This window comes from Sceloporus undulatus, chromosome 3 (assembly GCF_019175285.1).
Source record: "Sceloporus undulatus isolate JIND9_A2432 ecotype Alabama chromosome 3, SceUnd_v1.1, whole genome shotgun sequence".
In the NCBI taxonomy this organism is placed as follows: Eukaryota; Metazoa; Chordata; class Lepidosauria; order Squamata; family Phrynosomatidae; genus Sceloporus; species Sceloporus undulatus.
The window spans coordinates 90231338-90255572 of NC_056524.1; the positions used below are offsets into that span (position 1 = coordinate 90231338).

The 24235-nt window shown below is 40.0% G+C and overlaps 1 protein-coding gene across 4 annotated transcripts in view; it reads right to left on the reverse strand.

Moving 5' to 3' along the window:
• The window catches only part of MSL3 (MSL complex subunit 3), a 28558-nt gene extending 5288 nt beyond the window's left edge, over window positions 1–23270 (reverse strand). The window contains exons 1-11 of one of the 4 annotated variants that reach the window (XM_042459082.1): window positions 23127–23270; window positions 19200–19282; window positions 17663–17758; window positions 15702–15799; window positions 14714–14805; window positions 12042–12164; window positions 10742–10902; window positions 8718–8876; window positions 7544–7806; window positions 2735–2844; window positions 1544–1643 (exon numbers count right to left, since the gene is read on the reverse strand). In XM_042459082.1, the coding sequence (XP_042315016.1) occupies window positions 1544–1643; window positions 2735–2844; window positions 7544–7806; window positions 8718–8876; window positions 10742–10902; window positions 12042–12164; window positions 14714–14805; window positions 15702–15799; window positions 17663–17758; window positions 19200–19282; window positions 23127–23225 (1384 nt within the window). In that variant the 5' untranslated portion in view covers window positions 23226–23270. Of the gene's footprint in view, window positions 1–1543; window positions 1644–2734; window positions 2845–7543; window positions 7807–8717; window positions 8877–10741; window positions 10903–12041; window positions 12165–14713; window positions 14806–15701; window positions 15800–17662; window positions 17759–19199; window positions 19283–22816; window positions 22917–23126 lie in introns of those variants that run through there. The other 3 variants (XM_042459083.1, XM_042459085.1, XM_042459086.1) reach the window with 3 other exon arrangements.
• Window positions 23271–24235: the final 965 nt, after the last annotated feature.

The following is a 24235-nucleotide window of genomic DNA, read 5'->3' on the forward strand; positions in this document are numbered from 1 at the left end:
CCAGCAACAACAGGCCTCGCCTGAAAGAAAAAGAGCCCTCCTTCCGACCACCATCTTGAGGGGGAGAGAGGCAGGCCAGCAACAACAGGCCTCGCCTGAAAGAAAAAGAGCCCTCCTTCCGACCACCATCTTGAGGGGGAGAGAGGCAGGCCAGCAACAACAGGCCTCGCCTGGAAGAAGAAAAGAGCCCTCCTTCCGACCACCATCTTCAGGGGGAGAGAGGATTTTTGTTTAATTGTATGAGATCGCTGATGTCACTGTTGATGTATTGTATTGCTTTGTGACATGTAGCTTGTATGTTGTGAACCGCTTTGATCTGGAGGAAAAGCGGTATACAAATAAAAATTATTATTATTATTATTATTATTATTATTATTATTACTTATTTTCACTGGATGTATCCATATATATTGATATTTCTTCCATGCTGTAACAAAAGCCAATCCTGGCGACTGACAATAACTTTCTGTCGAAACGCGTTTGGTCTTATTTTATCAATTCATCACTTGTAATGGGCTTGCTATGTTATCCCTCCCATCTGTTTCCTTGGAGATGTTGAAAACTTCATTTGTATTTGTATTTAACATGTATGACATCTCCATATATTCGATTTATTGGTTGGGATTTATAGTTCCTTTGGTTGGGATTTATAGTTCCTTAGCCTAGTATATATTGGTTACATCAGCTCTTTTACTCATTTGTCTCATAAGCTTTTGATTTTATCTTTGGGCTCTGCACACAGACCACAGCATTTGGTCTGTCTGCAGGAATGACTATATTTTACCTATCCCTCCCATTTTTTATCCAACTCTTCTAGTTTGCTTCCAATAAAACTATTGCTATTTGATGATCATTGCTCTTTTTTCCCCTAGACTTTTTTGTTCTGCAACTTCAGTTTGGGTTTAGGGTCACACCTCTGTGTTTTCATCATCTTCTTCCAACATGCATCCCCACTTTTTCCCCCACTGGCTTCTACTTTTCTTATGATTTCCATTTTGGATTTTTAAAAATTATTATTTGTTTTGTCATGTTGGGAGTAGTTGGTAAGACAAATCTATCTGTTCTCTCTCCTTTTCTTTGTTTTTGCATGCTCAGTAATGGGCTCTGGAGGCAGCTCCTGTTTATTTGTCTATTGTAGGTAGACACACACAGCTACAGTAGGATTCTTTTTCAGCTCATGTTTTATTGCACTGTTTACTACAGACACAGTGCTGCAAACTAACACTGAAAGTCTCTGCTTCTCCAGCTCCCTTCACCATTCTCCCATTGGAGATGCTGCTAAAAACCTTCTAGTTATATAGAAGGCAAGGAAGAAGGGGCTCTGATGGGGCATAAAAAGACTTTGTAAAAAGGAGTTTTACAGTCAGAGGCTTTGTTAACTAACGTATGCCTGTACACACTTTGGGGGTGGAGGGTGGACAACTAAGTCACATAGGGCAAAATAAGATTTACTTCCAAGTAAGCATATACCAAATCTTCTGCATGAATTAAGGCAACAGAAACCATTTTATAAATAGTGTTCAAAAACAAAACTGTATTTTACCAAACATCCGTAGTAAATGCTGAGACCCATAAATATAGGAAGGTGGTGGTGGCTGGTCCCCTGGGGGATATGTCTCTGGCATGAGTTTCCATGATAATACCTATAGATAAAAGATTACATCAACAATCCTAAAAAAATTAAGGGCATATTATAAATTCAGCTAGCGATTTCTTGGAAATTGTCTAGGTAACCTGATTAGTCTTGCACAAATTTATTTATTTATTTCAACTTTCAACCAGAGCCATTTCCAAAACTAATGTTTAAAGGCTATGAAATGTTTACATGATCTACATGCATTTAGAATTCAAAATAGCTTTGAACATGAAACAGAATTCCTCAAAATTGCAATGGTTGTTAACTGTTAACCTGAAAACTAGCTCTATTACATCTTCTCATTAAGCTTATGGTATAATGAAAACAAAACCAGTCACAAATTAATCTTCACTCCTCATTCATCTAGTTTTAAAAATAGTATGAATGACTATCCTATTAAAATAAGGAGAAAAAAGATACATATAATTCTGTCATGCATTTCTCTTTGAAATCCTATTAAATACTCCTAACAATCTTCTAGTTATCTCAGCAATGATTCTAAAGAGCTTTTGAAACTCATGCTAGGGAAGTAGGCAAGCTCAGTGATTTTTTTCCCCCCAAAATCTGAACCCTGCCATCCCATTTCAAAAGGCTTGATATTCTCTCAACAGTGTGTCATACAAAATAGAGGAGGGGCAACAGCTATTATTAATTTTTCAAAATAAAAAAAAAACATTGTTTGTTCCTCAGCCTAAACGTCACAGCTTTTTAAATCCAGCTTCTTGGAGTACAACAGCTTGTTAGAGATTTTTGGCTTGTAAGGATTCTGTGTCTTACTTTCAAGTGTGTTAAGACTCAAAGGTCCTCTTCTGTGGAGTAGAACATTTCTGTTACTTCTTAGTGAACAAACCAATAGGCTTTGCACCACATGCTAATGCCGTTATTATGGTTTTAAGGTATGCTGGCAGATTCTGACTGTCTCTGCTTGGTGAAAGACTACTAATGCTGTTATGTTTTCTGCTGCTTACAATAAAGAAGGTTATTTTGTGAACTTCTGTCTTCCTGGATGTTATTTCTTACAAGGGGATAGACAGGGGTGAGACTATAAGCTTTACTGCTGAAGGAGTTAATACCAGCAATAACCTTAACAGAGCTTACCTCATTTAATTCATTGTTTCGTCTTCCTTCAAAACCAGCAAACACTGCACTGCCCTCTCTGCTAGGAGTCAAGGTAATAGGCGATGATGACCCACTGTGGACAGGAGTTTCTACAAAGAAAAGTAGCAATTAATTTTATGAATATACTATGTCTGTTATTGACCTATGAAATGTTTCCTTCAGCTGTAACCAGCAAGTTCATCAAAACATTTGCAGTTATCCTTCAAGGAGAATTCCCTTCCTGGCAGGAAAGGATAAGTTGCTTAACTGTAACTGTAGTTCTTCAAGTGGTCATCTGTTCCCTCACACATTAGGGTTTTGCACCTGCACTGAAACTCCATTCAGAAAGTTCAATGCTAAGCAGATTGGCAGGTAGCCCTGCCCACTCCTGTGTACTGACCATGCCCAATCCTGCCAATCTAGTTCCACCTTCAGTTCGAGTCCACCATAAAGAAAAACAGGGACCTGAAAGAGGGGAAGTAGAGTAGGTATGTGTGAGGGCACAGATGACCACTCAAAGAATTAAAGTTACACGTACACAACCTGTCCTCCTTCATTGTGGCCTCTTTGCCTCATACATTAGGGTGAAAATTGGCATCCCAACGTGATCTGGAGTCAAGCCTGTAGTGCTGAATAAGTGTGGGTAGTTGTGACCACCTGGCGGCCTTGCAGAGATAAGGCAGAGGCATCTCAAAGAAAGTCAGTGGATGATGAGACAGCCTTGACTGAATGTGAGCAGACACCAATGTGTATAGGGGACTCAGCCAGTTCATAGGCCAGAATAGTCTTGGATATCCATTTCACAAAAAGTTGCAAAGAAACAAGGTGGTCTTACCTAGGTCCACCATAACAAATAAACAACTTATTGATTCAACACAACTCAGCAGTATGTTGAGTAAGAAAAACAAGGTACAGCAAACATCTAGTGAATACATAGCCCTTTCCAGTGTAGAGGAAGCTTGTGGATATAACGTTGGTAAAATGGTATCTTGTGAAAGGCGAAAGGAAGACATTACCTTGGGTAGGAACAAAACATTCAGTCCTGGAACAATCTTTTCCCTATGAAAGACCAGGTATGGCTCATCAGAGCGGAGAGCAGTAAGTTCTGACAACGTCCTGGCTGAAGTGATAGCAACCAGGAATGCCACCTTGAAGGAGAACAATTTGATACTGATTGACCCCAGAGGTTCAAAGGGAGGCCGAGTGAGTTGGGTGAGCACCAGAGACAGAGACTAGAGAGGTGCTAACAGGGGCAATGGAAGACATAAATTATGAAGGCCTTTGAAGAATCTCTTTATCATAGGTTAGTGTGCAATGATGAAAGAGAGGTACCATCTTGAGGGGCGAAAAAGCTAGGCGCTGGTCACGGAAATTAAGAAGAAAGTGCAGGGCCATGGACAGCTGGACCAGAGACAAGTTCCAAACAGGCATAACCAAAGGAACAGAAATGCCTCCATTTGTAGAAGTAGGAATGCTTGGTAGAATTCTTGCATGAGGCGGATAAGACCCACAATTTACCAGGGCACTGGAGACTGATAAAATGTGGCCTGGAAAAAAGCAGGAATCCAGGATTTGTGGGTTAAAAATGCCCAGCTGGGCTAGGACAGTTTTTAGACCCTCCAATCCGGGATCGTCCCAGTTTTCCAGGTATGGCAACTCCAACGGTAAAGAGGAGGGTCCCTCTCTAACTGATAATCTTAAAACCTATAGTGATCCATGTAGGAAACAGACATGGAGGGCTGTCATCCTAGCAGATTGGGACCTATTGGCATACTCCCTGTACTTAGGGGACAGTGGATCCAACTGAGAAGATGATATCTGGAGTGATCAAAGGGACGTGTAGTTGTCAATGGTGGAGATGTTTAGCTGGAGAGGCAGAGATGTATGAAGGTACCAAGGTTGGTACCAGAGGTTGTGAAGACACTGTTGTAGTGGGTGTCAGAATCGGCAAGAAAGAACTCCGAATGTCAACTTCAGTATAGATACTGTGTTGACGTTGATACCGAGAACATTTGCATTGACGTCAGTACCGAGAGCAATGTCGGTACTGAGGGAGATAGTATCTACATTAGTATAGAGAGTGATGTCAGTACTGAGGAGATTTGCAGTGATGTTGGTTCAGAGAGGAACGTCGGCACCGAGGGAGATCATACTGACATCGGTATCAAAAGCAACATTAGCACCAAAAAGCTTTGTGTTGACGTCAGTATCAAGAACAATGTCGGTATTGAGGGAGTTTGCATCAATGTCAGCGTCAAAAAGGTTTGCATTGATGTCAGTATCGATGCCAATTGTGCCTGTGCAAATGCTGATGGCTTAAGCTGTTTATGGTACTTCTCAGAATGTGAATCTCTCCATGTGTGTCAGAGCTGTCCATCGAGGAAGCAGAGCGTTTCTTTGGTTTAGGAGGGTGAGCTGTCTTAGAAGGTTGAGAAGTCAAAGGGACATCTCAGAGAGGAGGAGAAGCAGCAGAAGGCATAACCAAGAAAGGGTAGATTCCATACCATGATCAATACCAATGTAGTGGGATCAGCAACAGTCAGAACCAAAGAAACAGAGTTGGCAAAGTAGTAGTCGGGGTAGCCTTTGGTATTTGTGGTGTTTTCAGAAGTAAGGAAACGGAAACCAGTGCCATAGGTCCTTTACCAACACACAGTCTGCAACTGAGAAAGATTTGTCCCAAAAATAGATGCCTCTGTGTGAAAGCCTTGCAGACAGAGAAAGTTCAACCATGTGACCTTCTCCCAAGCAAAGTCCGTTTGAGAGAAATGTTTCTACCACAGGTACAGCAAAGGTTGAAAAGAGAAGTAGAGGCCATAGGCCAGGGAAGGAGGGGCAGCTGCAGTAAAAATAAAGTAATGATAATTTAATCTTTTTTTTTTTAAAAAAAAGACAAGATTAGATAAGAAATAGAAACATAGACAAGAAACAGACAAGAAATAGATGTATAGAATAAAACAGGAGGCTACTTAGCAGAGAACAGTCAAAGTGGAATTTCTCTAATGGCAGATGAAAGAGAACTGAAGGTAAAGCTAGATTGGAGAGATTGGGCATACTCATTACAAGGGAGTGGGAAGGACTACCCACCAATCTGCTCAGCTTTGAAATTTCTGAATGGAGTCTATGTGCAGGCACAAAACCCTAATGTGTGAGGCACAGAGACCATGATGAAGAACTGAATTTAGCTGTGTTACATAATGGAACATCTCAGTTCTTGCCAGAAATCTATCAGCTGGCCAGTAAGAAAGGGTTAATACTTTCTTTTTTCCCCAGTGCATGTAATACACTTGTCCCTCCACATTCACTAGGGTTAGGGGCACAAGACCCTCGTAAATAGGGAAAAACCACAAATAACAAAAACACCACCTGTCTAGGAATCTCTAGGTCCTCCAATGCAACTCTGTGGGCAACATCCAACAGACACTGACCACAGAACTGCACCGGAAGAGCTACAAATGCATAGTAGAGTATTCTCTATAGGGATCTCTAGGTCTTTCAGTGCAACTTTTTGTTAAAGTTGATCAGAGTTGCACTGGAGGACCTAGATATTCCTAGAGAGAACATATTAATCAAATGCATGAATACTCAAATCCGCAAATATCAAATCCACAAATATGGAGGTATGAATGTACTTTCTTCCCACAGTGAAGTCAAATGAAATCTATACACCTGAGAGTTGTATCAAGAATATAAATACTAAACAACAAGTCTACTGCTGAAATACAGTAGTCATTCCTGGAAAAGTCTTTCACATTTAAAATAGGAAGTAAGTTCATAAGAAAAGCATTCTAGAAACATAATTTAGGATGGCAGATAAAATAGTGAAACTTAAGAAAGAGTAAGTTCTCCAACAATATTTAAGTAGCATCATTTGATAGCATTAGAGAAGAACTGTGGGCAAACCATGGCTTTTGGTTTCTTTAGTGACAAGTGACTAACATGGCTTTTATGTTACTTTCTTTCTTCATCATTTAATGCCAGAATATCAATGCCCATTCAAAGAAAAACTGTCTATAAACATGTGTTGCATCAAAAGAATACAGCCTGTTCAACTTACTGCTGACTGCTTACAGTTTTGCTGCCCAGCAGTCTGAAGATTCTGTCAAACTATTATCATATGGCTGCACCTTCCAAAGTACTTCTACAAAATACAGTAATCAGCTTGGAACAAGCTATAACCAAGGATGTCTGGCTGCTGCCAAAAAGGCTGCCCTGTGTCTCTTTATATCTAATAAAATAAAATACATGCTATAATCACTACTCTGTCTCCTTGCCATAGTCCACAATCTCTTTCTTTTCTACTGTTGATACATGTAATTGGAGAAACATGAAGGGTTCACCATCCAACATTTTGCTGGGAGCATGTTATAGCAGCTGTGGCTGACTTTTATTTCTTAAACGACAACAAAAGTCTATGAGAAACAGCCCACATTGGGATAGAACCAGGCTTATTTATATTTAGCAACCTAGTAAAATCCATGGGATGTCATGGATTTCAGTTGGCATGCTCCATTTAAGATTCAAGTCCAGATTCAGGCTAGTTTTTGTTCCATGTCTTGATTAAAACAAATCTGTTTTGGTAAGGAAAGCTGATGAGGGCAGGTTAAAATGCAGGAAAGCAGGCTTAAAATACCTGCTGTCTATATGTGAGGAGGGGGGGCACTTCCACCAATAGTATACAGAATCAGCTTAGACAATCAAACACCTTTCCATACTTCTTAGAAAGCAACCAGTGACAAACAGGAAAATGTTTACAAAATTACTCTATTTCTTCCCAGAAATAATTTTTTTCTTTGCACCACTACCTACTCTTTTCAAGGTGCAAAAACAATTTTGGCATTGATGCAGGAGCCTCAATATTCCGTCGTTTTGGTTGTGGAGAAGCACTACTTTCTGATAATCTGTCACAGTTGGATGTGTGACGGGTAGAACGCCTTAGAGAATGCAATATTTCAGGTTCAGTTTTTCGGCGTTTAGGTGTTACAGGTTCTATTGTCATAGGTTGACTATCTGTGGACTGTGGAGTTGATGGATTCAGAAGAGGTGGACTGGGAGAGAGTTCTTCTTGACTTCTAAAGGAAGAGAAAACAGACATGCATGAGATCAATACAGGTATACCTCAGTTAATAAAGTAGATGTGTTCCTGGGAATTACTTCTGTAACATAAAATATGGTACCAATGGAAGAACCAGTACGCAAAGAATGGGAAAATGTTCCTACATTACGAAGAAGAAGAGCAATTCAACAGGTTTCTACAAACTTTATGTTCAAAGCCAACAATACCCACATACGAAATGAAACAGCACAGGTGAGTCTTGCATCAGCAAACTAAAATATTTTGAACCTTCAACAGACCACTTAAAAGTTTCTTCCAAAATACATCCAGGGATTATTTTTGTTTCTTTCACTCTCTACTTTTCTTATGATTTCCATTTTGGTGGCCAAACTTATAGCACCATAATTTTTATTTTTTTTAAATGCTGGGGGTCTGTTCTGCTGTTCATACATGCTCTGTAAGGGTTCTGGAGGAAAATGCTATTTAGTTTGCCTGTTGTAGGCAAGGACATACAGCTACAATAGAATTGGCTAGTGCAGAACCCAGCTCAAGTCTAATTGCATTATTTTCTACAGACATTTTCTCCTGCCCCCTTCATCATTCTCCCAATGCTGATGCTAAAAAAAATTTCCAACTAGATAGTGTACGTGGAAGGAAAGTGGGGCTGTGGACACAAAGAGACTTTGTTTAAAAAGAGAGAGAGAGAGAGAGAGAGAGAGCTGCTTTGTCAAAGGCTTTTTAGTGACGATGCCTGTATACCGTTACCTAGGTAATATGTTATGCAAAAAAAGAAAAATCTTAACTATGCAACTTTTTAAAAATCAAAACCTTTTACATTCTAGTTTTTTCCTACCTTGCGTACTTGATACCAAATGAGTATACCAATTTGAAAATATGCTCAAGTGAAAGTAAAAATACCAAACCCACCTGTTAGAGTTTGCTACATTCTCTTTGATGGGAAGAAAAAATTTGGAAGATGTCACCTTCTTAAATTGTGCTTGCTCATAGGGATACAACAGAATCAATGGAAGTGTGAAGTCAAAAGTTATTCTTAGTCCATCCACCATTTCTTTACATAATTCAACACTAGGGGGAAAAAAAAGAATTATACAAAAAATTGTTAAAATATTTTCTGTAATTAACAAATAGGATTATGTCAATACTCTATGAGGCAGATAAAGGATTTTCAGTTTAGAGAACTAAAGAGACTATGCCACAGGTTGAGTATCCCTTATCTGAAAAACTTGGGACTGGAAATATTTTAGATGTCATCTGTATTTTCTTTCCAGATTTTGGAATACTTGCATACACATAATGAGGTATATTGAAGATGAAACCAAGTCTAAATGCAAAATTAATAGTCAATATTTTAAATAATGTTGTGCATAAAACAAAGTTTGTGTACACTAAACTATCAGAAAGCAAAGGTATCACTATATCAGCCACCCATGTGGATGATTTTGGAGGATTTCAGATTTCTGATTTCTAGATAAGGAAATTCAACCTGTATTTCAGCAGCATTGTACCATCACTGCACACTTCTTAACATAACAGTGTAAAATTTAATGGAAGTTGTTCATTCAAATGTATAAGCAGCCACAAATTTTCCCAAACCTTGATAGTCAGCACAAAGTTTTAATCAATCAGAGAGGCCCTTGTGCCATGAGTGTTTGAACTTTGGAAGATGCCAGCTCCCAAACACACACACAGAGGGAACTAATAAACATAACAGATAAAAACCGGTAATATCACTTGATAATGGATATAGCTGGGGAAAGTGATGTGATACAGATGTATACAAAAGCTAGATAAATGAACAAAACACTTTGAGTAGAAAAGATTCTTCATAGGACAAGATATCTCAGGAGATTTGAAGAATAGCAATTATGAAAACAAAGTTTTAAGAGCTGTTAAAAACTATTTTTCTAACTGCTGCTGAAAAAGCAGACAGAATAGACCAATATTCGAAATAAGGGGATTTGCTAGGGAGAAACAAAATTGGGAAAAGATCAAAGTAGGGTTACAAGAAGAAATTCATATAAATCTTACGAGCAGGATAGGCTGTGTACTGATAGCCAGCAGCCAGGAAAGTAAGCTGAGTTTGGGGAGAGGGCAGTTAAAAGGCTGCAAAAAGTAACTTAAAATGAACTAAGGATTTGGGGTAACTGCATTTAAAACTGTATCTTTACAGAAACATGCATGCAGACTTTAGTCAGCTGCACTAAGAACTATTATTGTACATTATATTAAGCAATAGGTCAGAATATAAAGTATCTGCTTGACCCATCATATCCAGAGAGATGTGTCAGATGAAAGAAAGCAACTTATAAAGTTAATGCAATTTGAAACTATTGCTGTACAACTATTAGCTTGTTACAAATCCAAAACATTCCTGCTCTTCATAATAATACATCTCTTCTAAACAAAGAATGCAGTGTGAATTTAAATCCTCTGCAGTTCCCAAATTACTGGAAGAAGGCATTCTGCTTGTACACAAGTTTCCTCAAAGTGAAGAAGATAACATTTAGAAACTGTGCTTAGGTACATAAAATGAGAAATTATCCCTTAAACAGGCATCGAACAGCAGCTGTACACTGGAGAGGGGGGAAGACTTTTACTCCCCAAACAAGCTCTAATAAACAAGCTCATTAGCTTGCATGCAAAAGAGCTAGAACAAAATCATAATCCAAATGAAGAATGTAATATCAATAGCTGAGTATTTCCTATTCACAATCTACATAAGGTAGCTGTAACAGTTTCTTTGATAGCTAAAAATCCATCATCTTTATATTTGACAAATTTGCTGCAATGAGTTAGTTAACCTTTCTATTTAGCATCGCAGGCCAAATGGCTAATTATAAGATCATTAGCCATAAGTGAACATGTGCTGCTTTGTAAATTTAGCCCTTCATTTGAAACGATCACTATAAATTGAAATAGTGCTTGCTTACTTCTTTTCTGGTGGGACATAGTGCATATTCAGGTTGGTGTGTGAAGTCATTTGGTGGTGCCGTGATCTTTCATTGGCTGAAAAAGCTGCATTAATGGCAAAGTGCTTCACATAGGATTCCAAAATGGTTATTATATTCGTTTGACATGGCAGTTTCACCAACTAGGTAAGAGAATCAATGAAGGGTCAAACTGAAGAAGCTGTTTTATGCAACACTGGACAAATTACTTTTCATACCAATGTTTTCAAACACATGTACATTTTGAGTTTGTGCAGACAAATATATAAAAATAGTTTGAACACAAGAAATCTGCTCTTTATCTGGAGGAGCACCATTACAGACAGTAGACTGCATCTACCTAATGCACATCAATAAACATCACTAATTTAAAATCCATTTGTCTTTAACTTAAAGGGCTGTATTTCACATAATCTGGCACACGTTCAGTCTGACAATACTTGTCTCACCTAACCTATCCTGTTTGCCACACTGAATATTATGACTGGTATAGGAAATTAAGTATATTCCGAACCAACACACAATATTACACATATCTTAGGAAGATTGAGTACAAATTACATGTACAAAGCACCCTAGAATGCAAGCCATGTAGACAATATGGCAAAGATGAAAAGGTCAATTTCCAGTTTACAATCGCTCACTGTCTTCAGTTTACTGAACAAGTACATTATATAAATTTATTATTAAGCTTTATTTATATAAGTTCTGTCACTTTCAGTGGGGCTCACTTCCAACTCTAGTGTGTTACCAAAACATAGCTAGCAAAGTGTATTACTTAATATTCACTTCACAGGAGCTCCGATTGCAGACTGAAGAATTAAAGCAGGTGAGTCATTTCTGATTTAAGCCACTGCTGGCTCAGAAATGACTACTCTAAGAACAATGCAGCTTAGAAAAACAATCCTACTTGTAAGAACACAGTACCATGTAGTAGTCTATTTCTTCAGATTATATGCTGTACAAGGGGAAGGTGATCAAGGATTACTCAAAATGTATTATTATTATTATTATTATTATTATTATTATTATTATTATTATTTTGAAGGCCAGTAGAAGAAACAAGAAATATACATTTAGTACAGAATCTAGAACCCCTTTTCACTGGTTTCTATTCTCCTTATACTGAAAACTAAGGCTGCGATCCTATAGAAACTTACTTGGGAGCAATACTCATGAATTCAATTGTGCTTACTTCTGAGTAGATATGCATATAAAATGCTGTTTTTCTGCATACAAGGATTTAGCATAGATACTTTTGACTATTTTCATTCATTCATACCCTCTTTCTTCGGTTAATATAGTAACAATCTTCTTCAAGCTTCTTTTTCAATATTTCAGGAATTTCAATGTTTATTGCTCTTTCTTCCATGTCCCTTTTGGTATGAGTCTCTTGCTCATCTTTCTATAAGAATATGTTTAAAAAAATTGTAAATTCTTCTTATATATTTTAGTGGCTGTACCTTAAACAGAAGAATGTTTTTTTAAATATTCTATAACATATCAGTGGACACAGGCATTAATAACAACAGCATGTTAATATTACTCAAAGTATCTGTACCTTTTATAATTGGTATCAGATCCAGAATTATTAGTCTTTAAAGTGGACTACTGAAATCAATGGGATTTCAAAGCTAAAATTACTAAATTAACTCTCACTGATTTCATTTACCGTATATTTCGGCATATAAGACGACTGGGCGTATAAGACGACCCCCAAATTTACAACTTAAAATAGAGTATTTGGGATATATTCACCGTATAAGACCACCCCTCTCTTCCTTGATAAGTCAGAAAGGAGCTGAAGGCACACAACAACAGCAGCAGCAGCAGCAACAGACGAGAAAGAGGGAGAGGAGAAAAAAGGAGAAGGAGAAAGAAGAAAAGGAGAAGAAGAGGAGGCAGACTCCACTACACTCTGAGGAAGGAGTGTGTTCCATGTTTGAAATAACAGCATACACAACATTATTTCACCCGCCCCGACAACTCCTCCCGCCCTTCCTCTTGGTGCATCTACACTTTAGAATTAATGCAGTTTGACACCACTTTAAGAGCTGCTGCTCTATCCTATTGGAATCCTAGGACTTTATAAGGTCTTTTGCCTTCTCTGCCCAAAGAATGCGGGGTGCTGCTCCAAACTACAAATCCCAGGGATTCTGTATGGATGGAGTCATGGCAGTTCAAGTGGCTCCTATTGGAATCAAAGCTCAGGAAGCTTTGTGCCAAATAGAAATGTGTTAGGCTGCAACTGCACTGCAGCAATAATCCAGTTTGACACCCCTTTAACTGCCCTGGCTCAGTGCTAGGGAATCCTGGGAATTCTAGTTTTCTGAGACATCTCAGCAAACTTTGGTGTGACAACAAACTACAATTCTCAGGATTTCATAGCACTGGGCCATGGCAGTTAAAATGGTATGAAACTGGATTGTCTCTGGAATGAAGATGCAGCCTAAATTGGATCCAAGACACACTGCAGAAATAATCCAGTTCAAGACCACTTTAGCTGCCCTGGCTCAGTGCTAGGGAACCCTGGGAAGTGTAGTTTTGTGAGACATTGAGCCTTCTCTGTCAGAAAGAGCTCTGGTGCCACAACAAACTACAATTCCCAGGATTCCCTAGCACTAAGCCAGGAGAGTTAAAGTGGTCACAAACTGGATTATTTCTGCAGTGTGTTTTGGACCTTGGTTATTAAAAATGCTCAAGGTCCAATCCATACTGCAGAAATACTCCAGTTTGAGGCCGCTTTAGCTGGCCTGGCTCAATGCTAGGGAACCCTGGGAATTGTAGTTTTGTGAGAAAGAGCTCTGGTGCCACAATGATCTACAATTCCCATGCATCTGAGGAAGTACGCTTAAGTCTAGGAAAGCTGCCACCTTTTCTTTCAGTGAGTCTCAAATGTGCTACAAGACCTATCTCTCTATCCTCATCATCACCACTATTGTTATCATTAAATCCAAATGCATCTGCAGAAGTGGGCTTAAACTGGCAACACTAATATAAATAAATAAATAAAGGATGATGATGATGATAATAATAATAATAATATACTGTAGACTGTATCTCTGGGGCTGGGATCTGGATGCATGGAGGCAATTCCCTTGAAAAACCAGGGAATCCTGGGAATTGTAGTTTGTGAGGGCGGGGGGGGAGACAACCACTGTCCTCTCTCTGATTGGCTGTTAGTGTGACTCCATCGAAACAGGATTGGTTGCTCTGTAGCCTGGCTCTCAGAGGGACTCAGGGGCTGAGAGAGAGAGACCCTTTTCTGAGGGTGGGGTGGCGACCACTCTCCAGCCCTCTCTCTGATTGGCTGAAAACTGTGAGTGTGTGACTCCAAAGGATTGGTTGCTCTGTAGCCAGCCTTGCTCTCAGGCTGGAGGGGGAAGGTAGAGAGACCTTCTGCCTTCCGAGGACAGGAAGGGAAAGGAGAGAGCAAGGAAGGAAGGAAGAGAAGAAAAGGAAGAAAAAGGGAAGGAAGGAAGGAGGAAGGGAGGGAGGGAAGGAAGGAGGGGAAAAGAAAGGGAGGGAGGGAGGGAAGGCAGGGGAAAAGCAAAGGAGGAGAGAACAGAAGAGGATGCTCCTTTGCCTTTGAGAGAAGCCTTCCCTGCCAAGGGCTCTCTTTAGGACCCAGGGGCTTTCCGGAGTACAAGACTACCCCCGACTTTGGGGAAGATTTTCCAGGGCTAAAAAGTAGTCTTGTACGACGGAAAATACGGTAGTCTAGTTTAGGCATAACTGTCTCTGTATCCAGTCTAACACTTTCACCAAGATTAATAAAACATATTTATTTGGTTTCAAGTTCCTTATAATTAGAATGTAAGCTCTAAGGATCAAAGTTAAAATCTATTACAGAAATCTCCAGTACTCTGATAACTATTTACAGAAAGTTCTGGGTTGGTTTTTTTTTTTTTTTTTGGTAAATGGCGTCAAGATAGCTTGAATGAACATAAATACCATTTCTATCTTTGAATCAGTGTCACTTTCTTCACTCCTTATTTCTTCATCTGTGCCTTCATCACTGTCATCAGAAGAAGAACTACTTATAGCTGTATAAGAAAAAATGAGTTACCTTTGACATCTAACACATATTTATTGACTTCATTTGACCAAAGATATATATGTCTTTGGATTTGTCTGCATTTTAAATTGAAGCAAACATATTTACTATGGAAAAAGATAAAACTGGTATCATTTAAAATCGCAACACAATACTTAATGCTTACTAATAACAATGAAAAATAATGGAAATTGGGGTGCTCTACCTGTTCTAACTCTTCAGTACTTAATTTCTAAAATACAAATTGGTTTCATCAGTAACACTGTATTGGATATTGCCAGTCTGAGATTCTGAAGAGTTTTAACTAATAAAAAAAAATCAAAACAAGTAGAACATCTGATGGTAACGATTGTATGTACAGCGCTGTGTAAATTTACAGCGCTTTATAAATAAAGGTTAATAATTAATAATAATAATAAAGCTTTCCAGGTACCAGAAGCTTTTATAAATATACAAATAGTTTTAAGGATACAGTTGTTACCATAACAAAAACCTTTGTTTCCAGAAACTTAATTCAGAAATACTGCAGTACACCTTTCAGGAGAAAACATTTATTACGGTACCTCAATTTATTACTGTAATTCATATAAAAGACAAAAATGTAAAATCCAGTTGAATGACTTGAGTAAGAAGTCACAATAGAACAAATCCTAGTATAATTCTGGTTTGTCGGGGATAAGCCAAAATGCCGACTTCCACTTGCATCTTCAGTCTAATTTTTTATCAAACATGAGAAAGAATCCAAGTATATTTAAAGTTTGTTTTTATGACTTGAAAGGGGGAGGGTTAACAAAACAGGCTTGTTTGGTGAGAAACAATCACTGTGGAATCATGGTTCACTGTGACACCCAAACATTTAAGCAGATGAAATAAAGGTCAACTTACACTTTACACTGGCCTTCTCATTCTCTTCAGCAGGAAGGATCTTCAATACAGAATCAACACCAGGCAATCTGCGACGCCCTTTCTTTCCCTTTCTCCTCCTAAATAACAATAATAATAATAATATTTATTTTCTTATACCCCGTTCTTCAGCCAAAAGGCTATCAGAGCGGCTTACAAAAGAAATTTGTTAAAGCCCAACATTCAACCAAATATCTTTAATATATTTCCTTCAATCAACTGAAATACTGTATAAAAAGGAATACTTAATCCAAGCCTACATTACAGCATGTTTGTATTTTTCCCCTTCTCTGAACATGAAGTGAAAACTAAGTTCAGAGATATTAAGAGCTGGTTCGTGCAAAATGCAGATTATGTTCTAAGACCACATGAATAAGCCAGACCAGCAAAACACAGCTTCTTTCTATATTTTTGTAATAATTTTGTACATCAAGTTTGGAAACCATGACTTCATCCTGGTTTGGATGGTTCATGAAAATCACAATTTCCTGTATGTCTAAGAAACTGGGTTACTGTTGGTTTGTTTCACAATCAAGGACTACAGTCTATCCTACAGTCTATCCTACTTAAAAGCTTATATTTAAAAAAAGTCATTAATGTCAGATGAAAGAAAATCCCATCTAATTAGACAAAGATGGTTGCTTTTAAGGAGACAAAATGTGCTTTTTTAATGTAGCAGTAGCTAAAGAAATCAGAAAACATTAGAGGGAGATAGCAGCTCCTTTTTCTTTACAAGAACAAGGGGCAAGGCATCAGTAACTCTGACTCGCCATAGTTTTCTAATTCTGAGGAACACTTCTTCCCTATTTCTGGAATTCCAGACAAGAAATGGACTCTCATGCATCTCCCTATTCATCAAAAGAGAAACATATGAGCTGAGCTACTTTATGATGATAGGGACACTAGATTCTCAAGCTCAGTAGACCAGAAAAGTTCATAGTGGCCTGTTACAGACAGCCAAAATAAAGCTGCTTCGAGTCACAGTGGAGATATGGTGTTTCAATGATGCATGCGTCCTAAGAGTCCAGAAGTCGCACCAAAGCCATGCTCCAGCGTGGCTTTGGTGCGACTTCTGGACTCTTAGGACGCATGCATCATTGAAAACACCATGATCTCCACTGTGGACTCGAAGCAGCTTTATTTTGGCTGTCTGTAACAGGCCAGTATGTACAATAATGGGGAAGACACAATTATAGATAAAATATTCAACCTGAATTACTAATGCCAGCTACAGATGAATGTTGACATACTATTCAGCAATTTATTTAATGGGTCTACTTTATTTGGGACTATCAGTTACCTGGATCATATCTTTGTATTTAATACAGGGCTTGTCTACATTGTCCCCAAACTGGGGACTCACTCCATATCCGGTGCAATGAATTCTCAGAAAGCATGCAGTGAATCCGCTTCTTTAAGCCATCAATCCAACCCACCAGAAAACGCTGTTTCTAGAAAACTCTGAGATGAACCCATGTGCATTGGACATGAGAACAGATGGATTGGGCTAGATCCTGAGCAACCCAGCTGTCCACACATCTACACACCCAACTCATCATCCCCACTGGCCTGTCCTCTTCTGTGCCGCTGCTATTGTTCCAGCCTCACCAGCCAAGCAGCTCCCTGCGACAACTTGCCTAGCACACCATTGTTTCTAGTGAGGTCAGAACAGGGCACCTGTGCAATCAATGAGGGGTTAGGGCGTCCCCCTCCTTGTTGACCTCAGCAGAAGTGGTGGCAAAGGCCAGGCTCTTGAAGGGAGCTGCTTGGCTTGCTAGGCTGCAGCAGTAGCAGTGGCCAGTAGAGATGGTGCAGTGTCAGCTGGAGGCCTGTCTGCGCACATTGAAGCGCCCCTGATCATAATATTCTTGATTAAGGGGGCCAATTTAGATGCGTCTATAGTTTCATTTATTAAAAGTCTGATACATTTATTTGATTCTTACATGCGAGCCACAGCTTTCCTTGCCAATTTACGCTGTAATCTGCGGTTCTCATCAGAGTCACGAAGAACATGATCTTCAGCTGCCCATCTGTCCCAGCTGAGTATTTAAAAAAACACACCAAGAGTTTAAAAAAATAAAGCAAGATGAAATAAGTCTGAAGAAACTCCTCTCTGATGACACATTATATTATTTGAGACTGTTCAATTTAGAGAAAAAGGCAAGTGAAAACAGATATGATAGATAGGTATAAAATAATGCATGGTGCAGAAAAAATAGATACCTGTCTTCTCTCTCTGTCTCAGAATACTAGAATATGGGCCCATCCTCTGAAGTTGAAAGGTGGGAGATTTGGGTAGATAAATGGAAATATTTCTTTAACATTGTGGATAATAAGACTATGGAATTCATTATCACAATATGTAGTGGTGGGTGACAACTTGAGAAAGTTTTAAAGAGGGACCAGAGGGAATGAACCAGCACCATCAGTAGTTACCAGTCCTGAGGGCTATATATCATCTCTGATACATAGACCTCGAGACTGGTAATTACTGATGGTATATCAACTACTTAAAACAGTAGGACAGGACATAAGCAGGATGGGAAAGAAGTTCAATGACAATCCATAATAAAATCCCTAAAAGTTCCCTAAAAGTTCAATGACAGTCCATAATAAAATAACAAACACCATGAAAGATGGTGCTTGCCTGGAGTCCTGTGTCAAGGGTTAAAGCAAGCTAACTGTGAAATGCTTAGATGTGTGTGGCGACCATGGGCATTCAGCACCACAAGGACGAAGCTAATCGGCTACAGCTGATGCTCATAGGCATAAGGTCAGTCTGCTGCCTGCGTGCAGCAAAGCACAAAGATGAACACGTGTCTGTATGGACAGGACACTTTACTGTGTGACACAGGAAGTGGCTGAGTTTGCGAGACCGCATGGTCTGGTGTGTATATAAACTCAGAGGCTTCCAGTATTCTGTGTGGGTTTGAGAGGAGTTTGGTTTTGTGAGTTCTGTATGATAGCGTTGGTGATTGGATTGCACTCTGTAAATAAAGGTAAGCACTGTTGGATTTTTCTGGCTGACTCAGTCTGCAGCGTCTTTCGTATCCCATTCATCTTTCAGCGCTGCATTTGTGGTCACTATGTAGACTTGTCTGCAGCTCAGCAGTATGCGGTAAACTCCTGCGACCGTGAGAGTCTCCTGTCCTTCGCTGAGCACAGCATTTACTGGATTTCCTTGGCTGGTTTGTAGATCGTCTGGAGGTTGTGTTTCTTCACCAGTTTCCCTATTCTGTCTGTGACTCCTCTGATGTATGATAAAAATACCTTCCCTTTGGGTGGGTTGATTATCTTCATTCTTATGGGTCTGGCAACCCTTCTGATGTCTGGCAGGAATAAACTCTTCCAGGCCACAGCCACATGGCCTGAAAACCCCACATAAAACTATAGATTCCGGCTGTGAAAGCCTTCAACTTCACAGTCCTTTCATAAATTAAGGGAATTACAAAGTGCAACATAATAATATGTGCATCTCACCTTCTGTTCCAACCATTAAAATGGATCAGATATTCTGGAATCTTTCTTCCTTTATCATCCTTTCCAACAATAATGTCAACAATCTGAAATTAGAGACATTTACATGATTTGGTAAATATTTCCTCCTGCAAACAAATACTCCTATTATAAACAGTTTACTTTTTTACCATACAGTATACTGTTTACCACACATTGTTTTGCAGCCCAAGGTACTAAGTACAGTGATACAGAGGTAGGTTCCATATATTTTAATTTTGAACAACAGAAATAATTTTGTTTCAAAATAAGTGAGTTTAGTTTGGAATGTACTATATCCAGAAGTAGTTACACTCATGTTTCAGAAAGAAAATGGGACAGTACTCAAGTACTGCACTTTTAAAAACAGAATTGTTACATAACTAAGATATATCATTGAGTGGCACCTTAGAATTCATTTCCTCTTCAGTTCCTTAAGAGATGAAACATAAAGGGCTAAAAATATGTAAGAATGTGTAGCAGGTTGTTCTGTACCTGTCTCTAAAGTGTACATTTGCTTTGAGGATGCCTCTTTACTTGTGACTTACCACAAGCTTTTAGAAATTTCATGTCCAGCCAGTCCACCTTAGAAAACTGGGCTTGCGTTCCACAACTGGAATTAGAAACCCTGTGAAATCTCTTAGATGTTTACTATTGATTTAAGCATGGCACAAATTTATATTAATCGCTACAGATCCTATTTAAAAGTCCTGTGGGAATGAATACACTCATCTCCGTTTGTGGACTTGGAGTACATGGTCTGCTCCTTTGCAGATGGCAAGCGGGAGGGACAAAATGGCATGTGCAGGAGCGCTCCACCATTGTAACCAATGGGGACTCCAATATTTGAGTTTTTCCGGATTTGCAACAGGGTCTGGAGGGACGACTGTATAAATCAACATAAAAAGATGCAATATATTGTCACATTTTAATGTCACAATGCCTATCTGTTCTAACAGCACTTTCCACATGGAAGCAAATTTTCCTACAAGATAATTTTGTCTATTTATCACCATCACATACAATTTCATTCTACAGTGGTACCTCGGGATACGAAATACCCAGGTTACGAAATTTCCGGGATACGAAAAAATCCCATAGGAAATAATTGTTCCGGGTTACAAATGTTTTTTCGGGTTACGAAAAATTTTTTGGTGCTTTTCGGCGCTATTTCACACGGAATCGCGGCTTTTCCCCATTAGCGCCTACGGCATTTCGGCTTACGAAGGCTTTTCGGGTTACGAAAGCGGCCGCGGAACGAATTAATTTCGTAACCCGAGGAAGCACTGTATAGGCTACAACAGATGATGAAGGCAAACCTACAGCCGGGTGCAAACTGCTTTAATTTCAAGTATTATGTAATAATTATCTAAGTATGTAATTTCACTATGCTTTTCATAGGACCAGATTTTAGGGCATAAAAGCAGTATCAGTTGCTCAGAGCCAAGGCTGCAATCTTGGCCAAAAGTGTAAAGTATTATTTACGGTGTAGCCAAGACCATCTTTTTTAACTAGACGAAAAGGGATGAGAAAAAGCTGAAAAGTTTATTCCCTTAAACAGAACTGGTAACAGCCATTCTCTGTATAACTGAACCAGAAAGTAACATACACGGGGGCTGTCAATGAACCAGGAAAAGAAAACACCTGGCCTGCTCTAGTACCTTAAAAAACAGTCTGATCAGCAGATCAACTCGATTCTATTGTGGCAATCAATGCAAGGGGATATCCAATTTACTACATGCCGTGGAACCTTATCAAGTAGAAATTAAGCTATTATCACACTTGTCCTTATATCAAGAAATACAAAGCTATTGTTAAGGTTTCTCTCAATGCAAGAAAAATACAAACACAGACCACTGCCTTACAGGTATCCCATGCATGTGAAGCCTTTGCTAACCCAGAGTGGGTGAAGTGCAGCCCTGAAGCCACAGGAAGCCTCAAGAGCGTTTACACAGCCCCTGGCACTTCTTAAACTAGTTCAGGTCAAAATGGTGGTCCACAGCAAGTTTCCAGGAAATAAACAGTCGGAGTAAAGGGATGCAGATAAACTGCTGCTCCTGTCATATTGTGAAAAACAGAATGCTGGTCCTCTGCATCAGATAGTTTAAGAAGCACTACCCTAGCTGCCCTGAGTCCCTGGGGATATAAATAATAATAATAATAATAATAATAATAATAATAATAATAATAATATACTGTACTATTGTTTTCTGTGGAGATAAAATTTCATTTCCAAAAGGGGCAATTCATGTTTTAAATGGATTAGAAGGGACATTACTTTGGTTTTGTTTGTTTTTTCAGGGGGAGAGCAATTCAAAGCAAATATGGATATTGAACCACTTCTGTGGTTGTATGTGTTGTGCAGTTTGTTTTTAATTTGCAGGCATGCGGAGTAGCCTGTGAGGAAAGACAATAATCATAGGAAAAGTGGAGGGTGGTAGAAAGAGAGGAAGAATGCACACAAGATGGACAGACTCCATCAGGGAGGTCACTGTGCTTCGATGGGACTCAGTTTGGGAGGTCCCAACTATGAATTTGCCACTGTGGTGTAGTGGTTTGGGCATGACTACGACTCTGAAAAGCAGGATTCGAATCCTGGCTCGGACTTGTAAACCCACTGGGTGAACTTGGGCAAGCCACACTCTCTCAGCCTCAGAGGATGGCAATGGCAAAGCCCCTCTGAACAAACTTGCCAAGAAAATCTCTTGACGGGGTTGCCATAAGTCAGTGACAACAAAGCCACAAGTATGACTCTGAAGGACCTGAGCAGAGCAGCAGAGGTCAGGGCTGTTGTTTTTTAGAGATACTTCATGCCCAGGGCTGCCATGAGTTGAGGTCGGCTCAGGGGCAGATGACAATATACACTCATCCCTCCATATTCACCAGGGTTGTGGGCACAAGGCCCCCGTGAGTATGGAAAAACCTCAAATAACAAAAGCAAACATGTTTTTACCTGAGAGGACATCTCTCTAGGAATCTCTAGGTCTTCCAGTGAAACTCTGTGGCCAACATCCAACAGATACTAGCCATAGGACTGCACTGGAGGAGCTGCAAAGTCCTAGTAGAGGATTCTCTCTAGGAATAATCTCTAGGTCTTTCAGTGCAACTTTTAAAGTTGACCACAGAGATGCACCAGAGGACCTAGAGAGAATGGATTAATCAGATGCATGAATAATCACACACACACATATATGTATACAAACACATGGAGGAATGTGTGTGTATACACACACACATAGTTATATATAATACACACACACACACACATATGGAGGAATGTGTGTGTATACACACACATATAGTTATATATAATACACACACACACACATATGGAGGTGTGTGTGTATATATATAGCATATATATATATATATATATATACACACACACACACATGGAGGAATGTGTGTATACACACATAAATAACACAGCTGCCAATAAACTGAGTGTGTATGAGTGCCTTTTAAGCTTTCCTTTGGCAACATCCTCCATTTTGGGTGAGGACCTCTGGTCCCCATGATAAACAAAAGGGGGGGGGGGGGAGAACAGTGTGAAGCCCAAGGCTTCCAGGCCCCTCCTCCGCCATTATCATAGAGACACACACCCTGAAGCGCCTTCCCAAAGGCGACAGGAGGACAAACTGAAGCTCCCTCCGCCTCTCAACTCAGAGAACCGGAAGTGCGGTCGAGAAAGAGGCCACTTCCGGTAAGAACGATTGGAATGGAAACGCGGAGGGAGGGAAGGGGGGAAGCAACGGCCGCGGCGCGAGGGATAGGGAGCGCGCATGCGCGAGCACCCATCTGTTAGTCCTCCTCGCGCCGCCCTCGCGCCCAGCCCCTCCCTTTCCCTTTCCCTCGCTCCCTCCCTCCCTCGCGCGCCCCCTTTCGGGCTGCTGGGCGGGGGGGCTTCCCCACCTTGGCATCATAAAGCACCTTCGCCTTGGTCGGGTCCGGCTCGAAGCAGAGAACTCGCTCGCCTTTGCGGAATTTAAATTTCATTCCCCGCGAGGTCATTTGTTCATCGTCATGGCGAAAGGGGGGAGGGGCAGGAGGAGGAGGAGGAGAAGAGGCCCAAGCCACGCCCCCCCAGACGGAGAAGGGGAGGGGCTTTGGGAGGGGCTTTTTTAATTCCGCCTTTTTCTCTCTCCACAGAAGTCACACAGTGACAGTTCCCTCCTCAAAACGGGCCTCGCCTCTTGTGAGCCGCCTTGGGCCCCGTCTGAAAGAAAGGCGGCTTAATAAATAAATAAATAAACAAACAAAATAAGCTTCATTTCGTGTTTCTTTCTCCCGTTATAGCCTCACAACAATCCTGTGAGGAAGTGATTATACAATAATGATACCCACTAGGTGAATTTGGGCATGCTCTCACATGGGTCACACTCTCTCAGCCTCAGAGTTTGGGAATGGCAAGCCCTCTCTGAAGAAGATGTTTATTTATCTGGAGGATTTATACCCCGCTCTTCGGCCACAGAGGCTCTCACATCATCAGGTTTTTTTAATTGGACAGTTCCCTGCCCTCAGGTTTACAATCTAAAAAGACAGGACACAAAAGGAGAAGGGGATGGTGGTAGGGAAAGGGATCGGGTTCACTGATTCTCCTCTCCCTCTGGCAGTTTTATTGCTGTAATCCACTTGGATTCTGAGTGATTAAGCAGAATATAAATATTATTATTATTATTATTATGGCAGTTGGGCTGGAGGGAGGGCTCTCCATCCTACTTGGCTAGGCATTAATTGTTAAATTATGACTACCCCTTTATCTGATAGATCAGCCATTGCCTTAGGGTCGCAATGGGTCCAAAAGGACTGGAGGCACACAGCCATAATGCAGGGGGGGGGGTTGTAGCACTTTTGAGGGGAACTCTGTCGAAGAAGTTGTAGCATAAGCTTTCGTGGGCTTGGTATATTTCCTCATAGGCAAGTCTGCCAAGATGAATGCTTCAGCTTCTTCCTCATAGTTGCTATCAAAGGTGGTGCCAGATCCCCTTGCATACTGATAGTCCAGACTAACCCAGCTAATG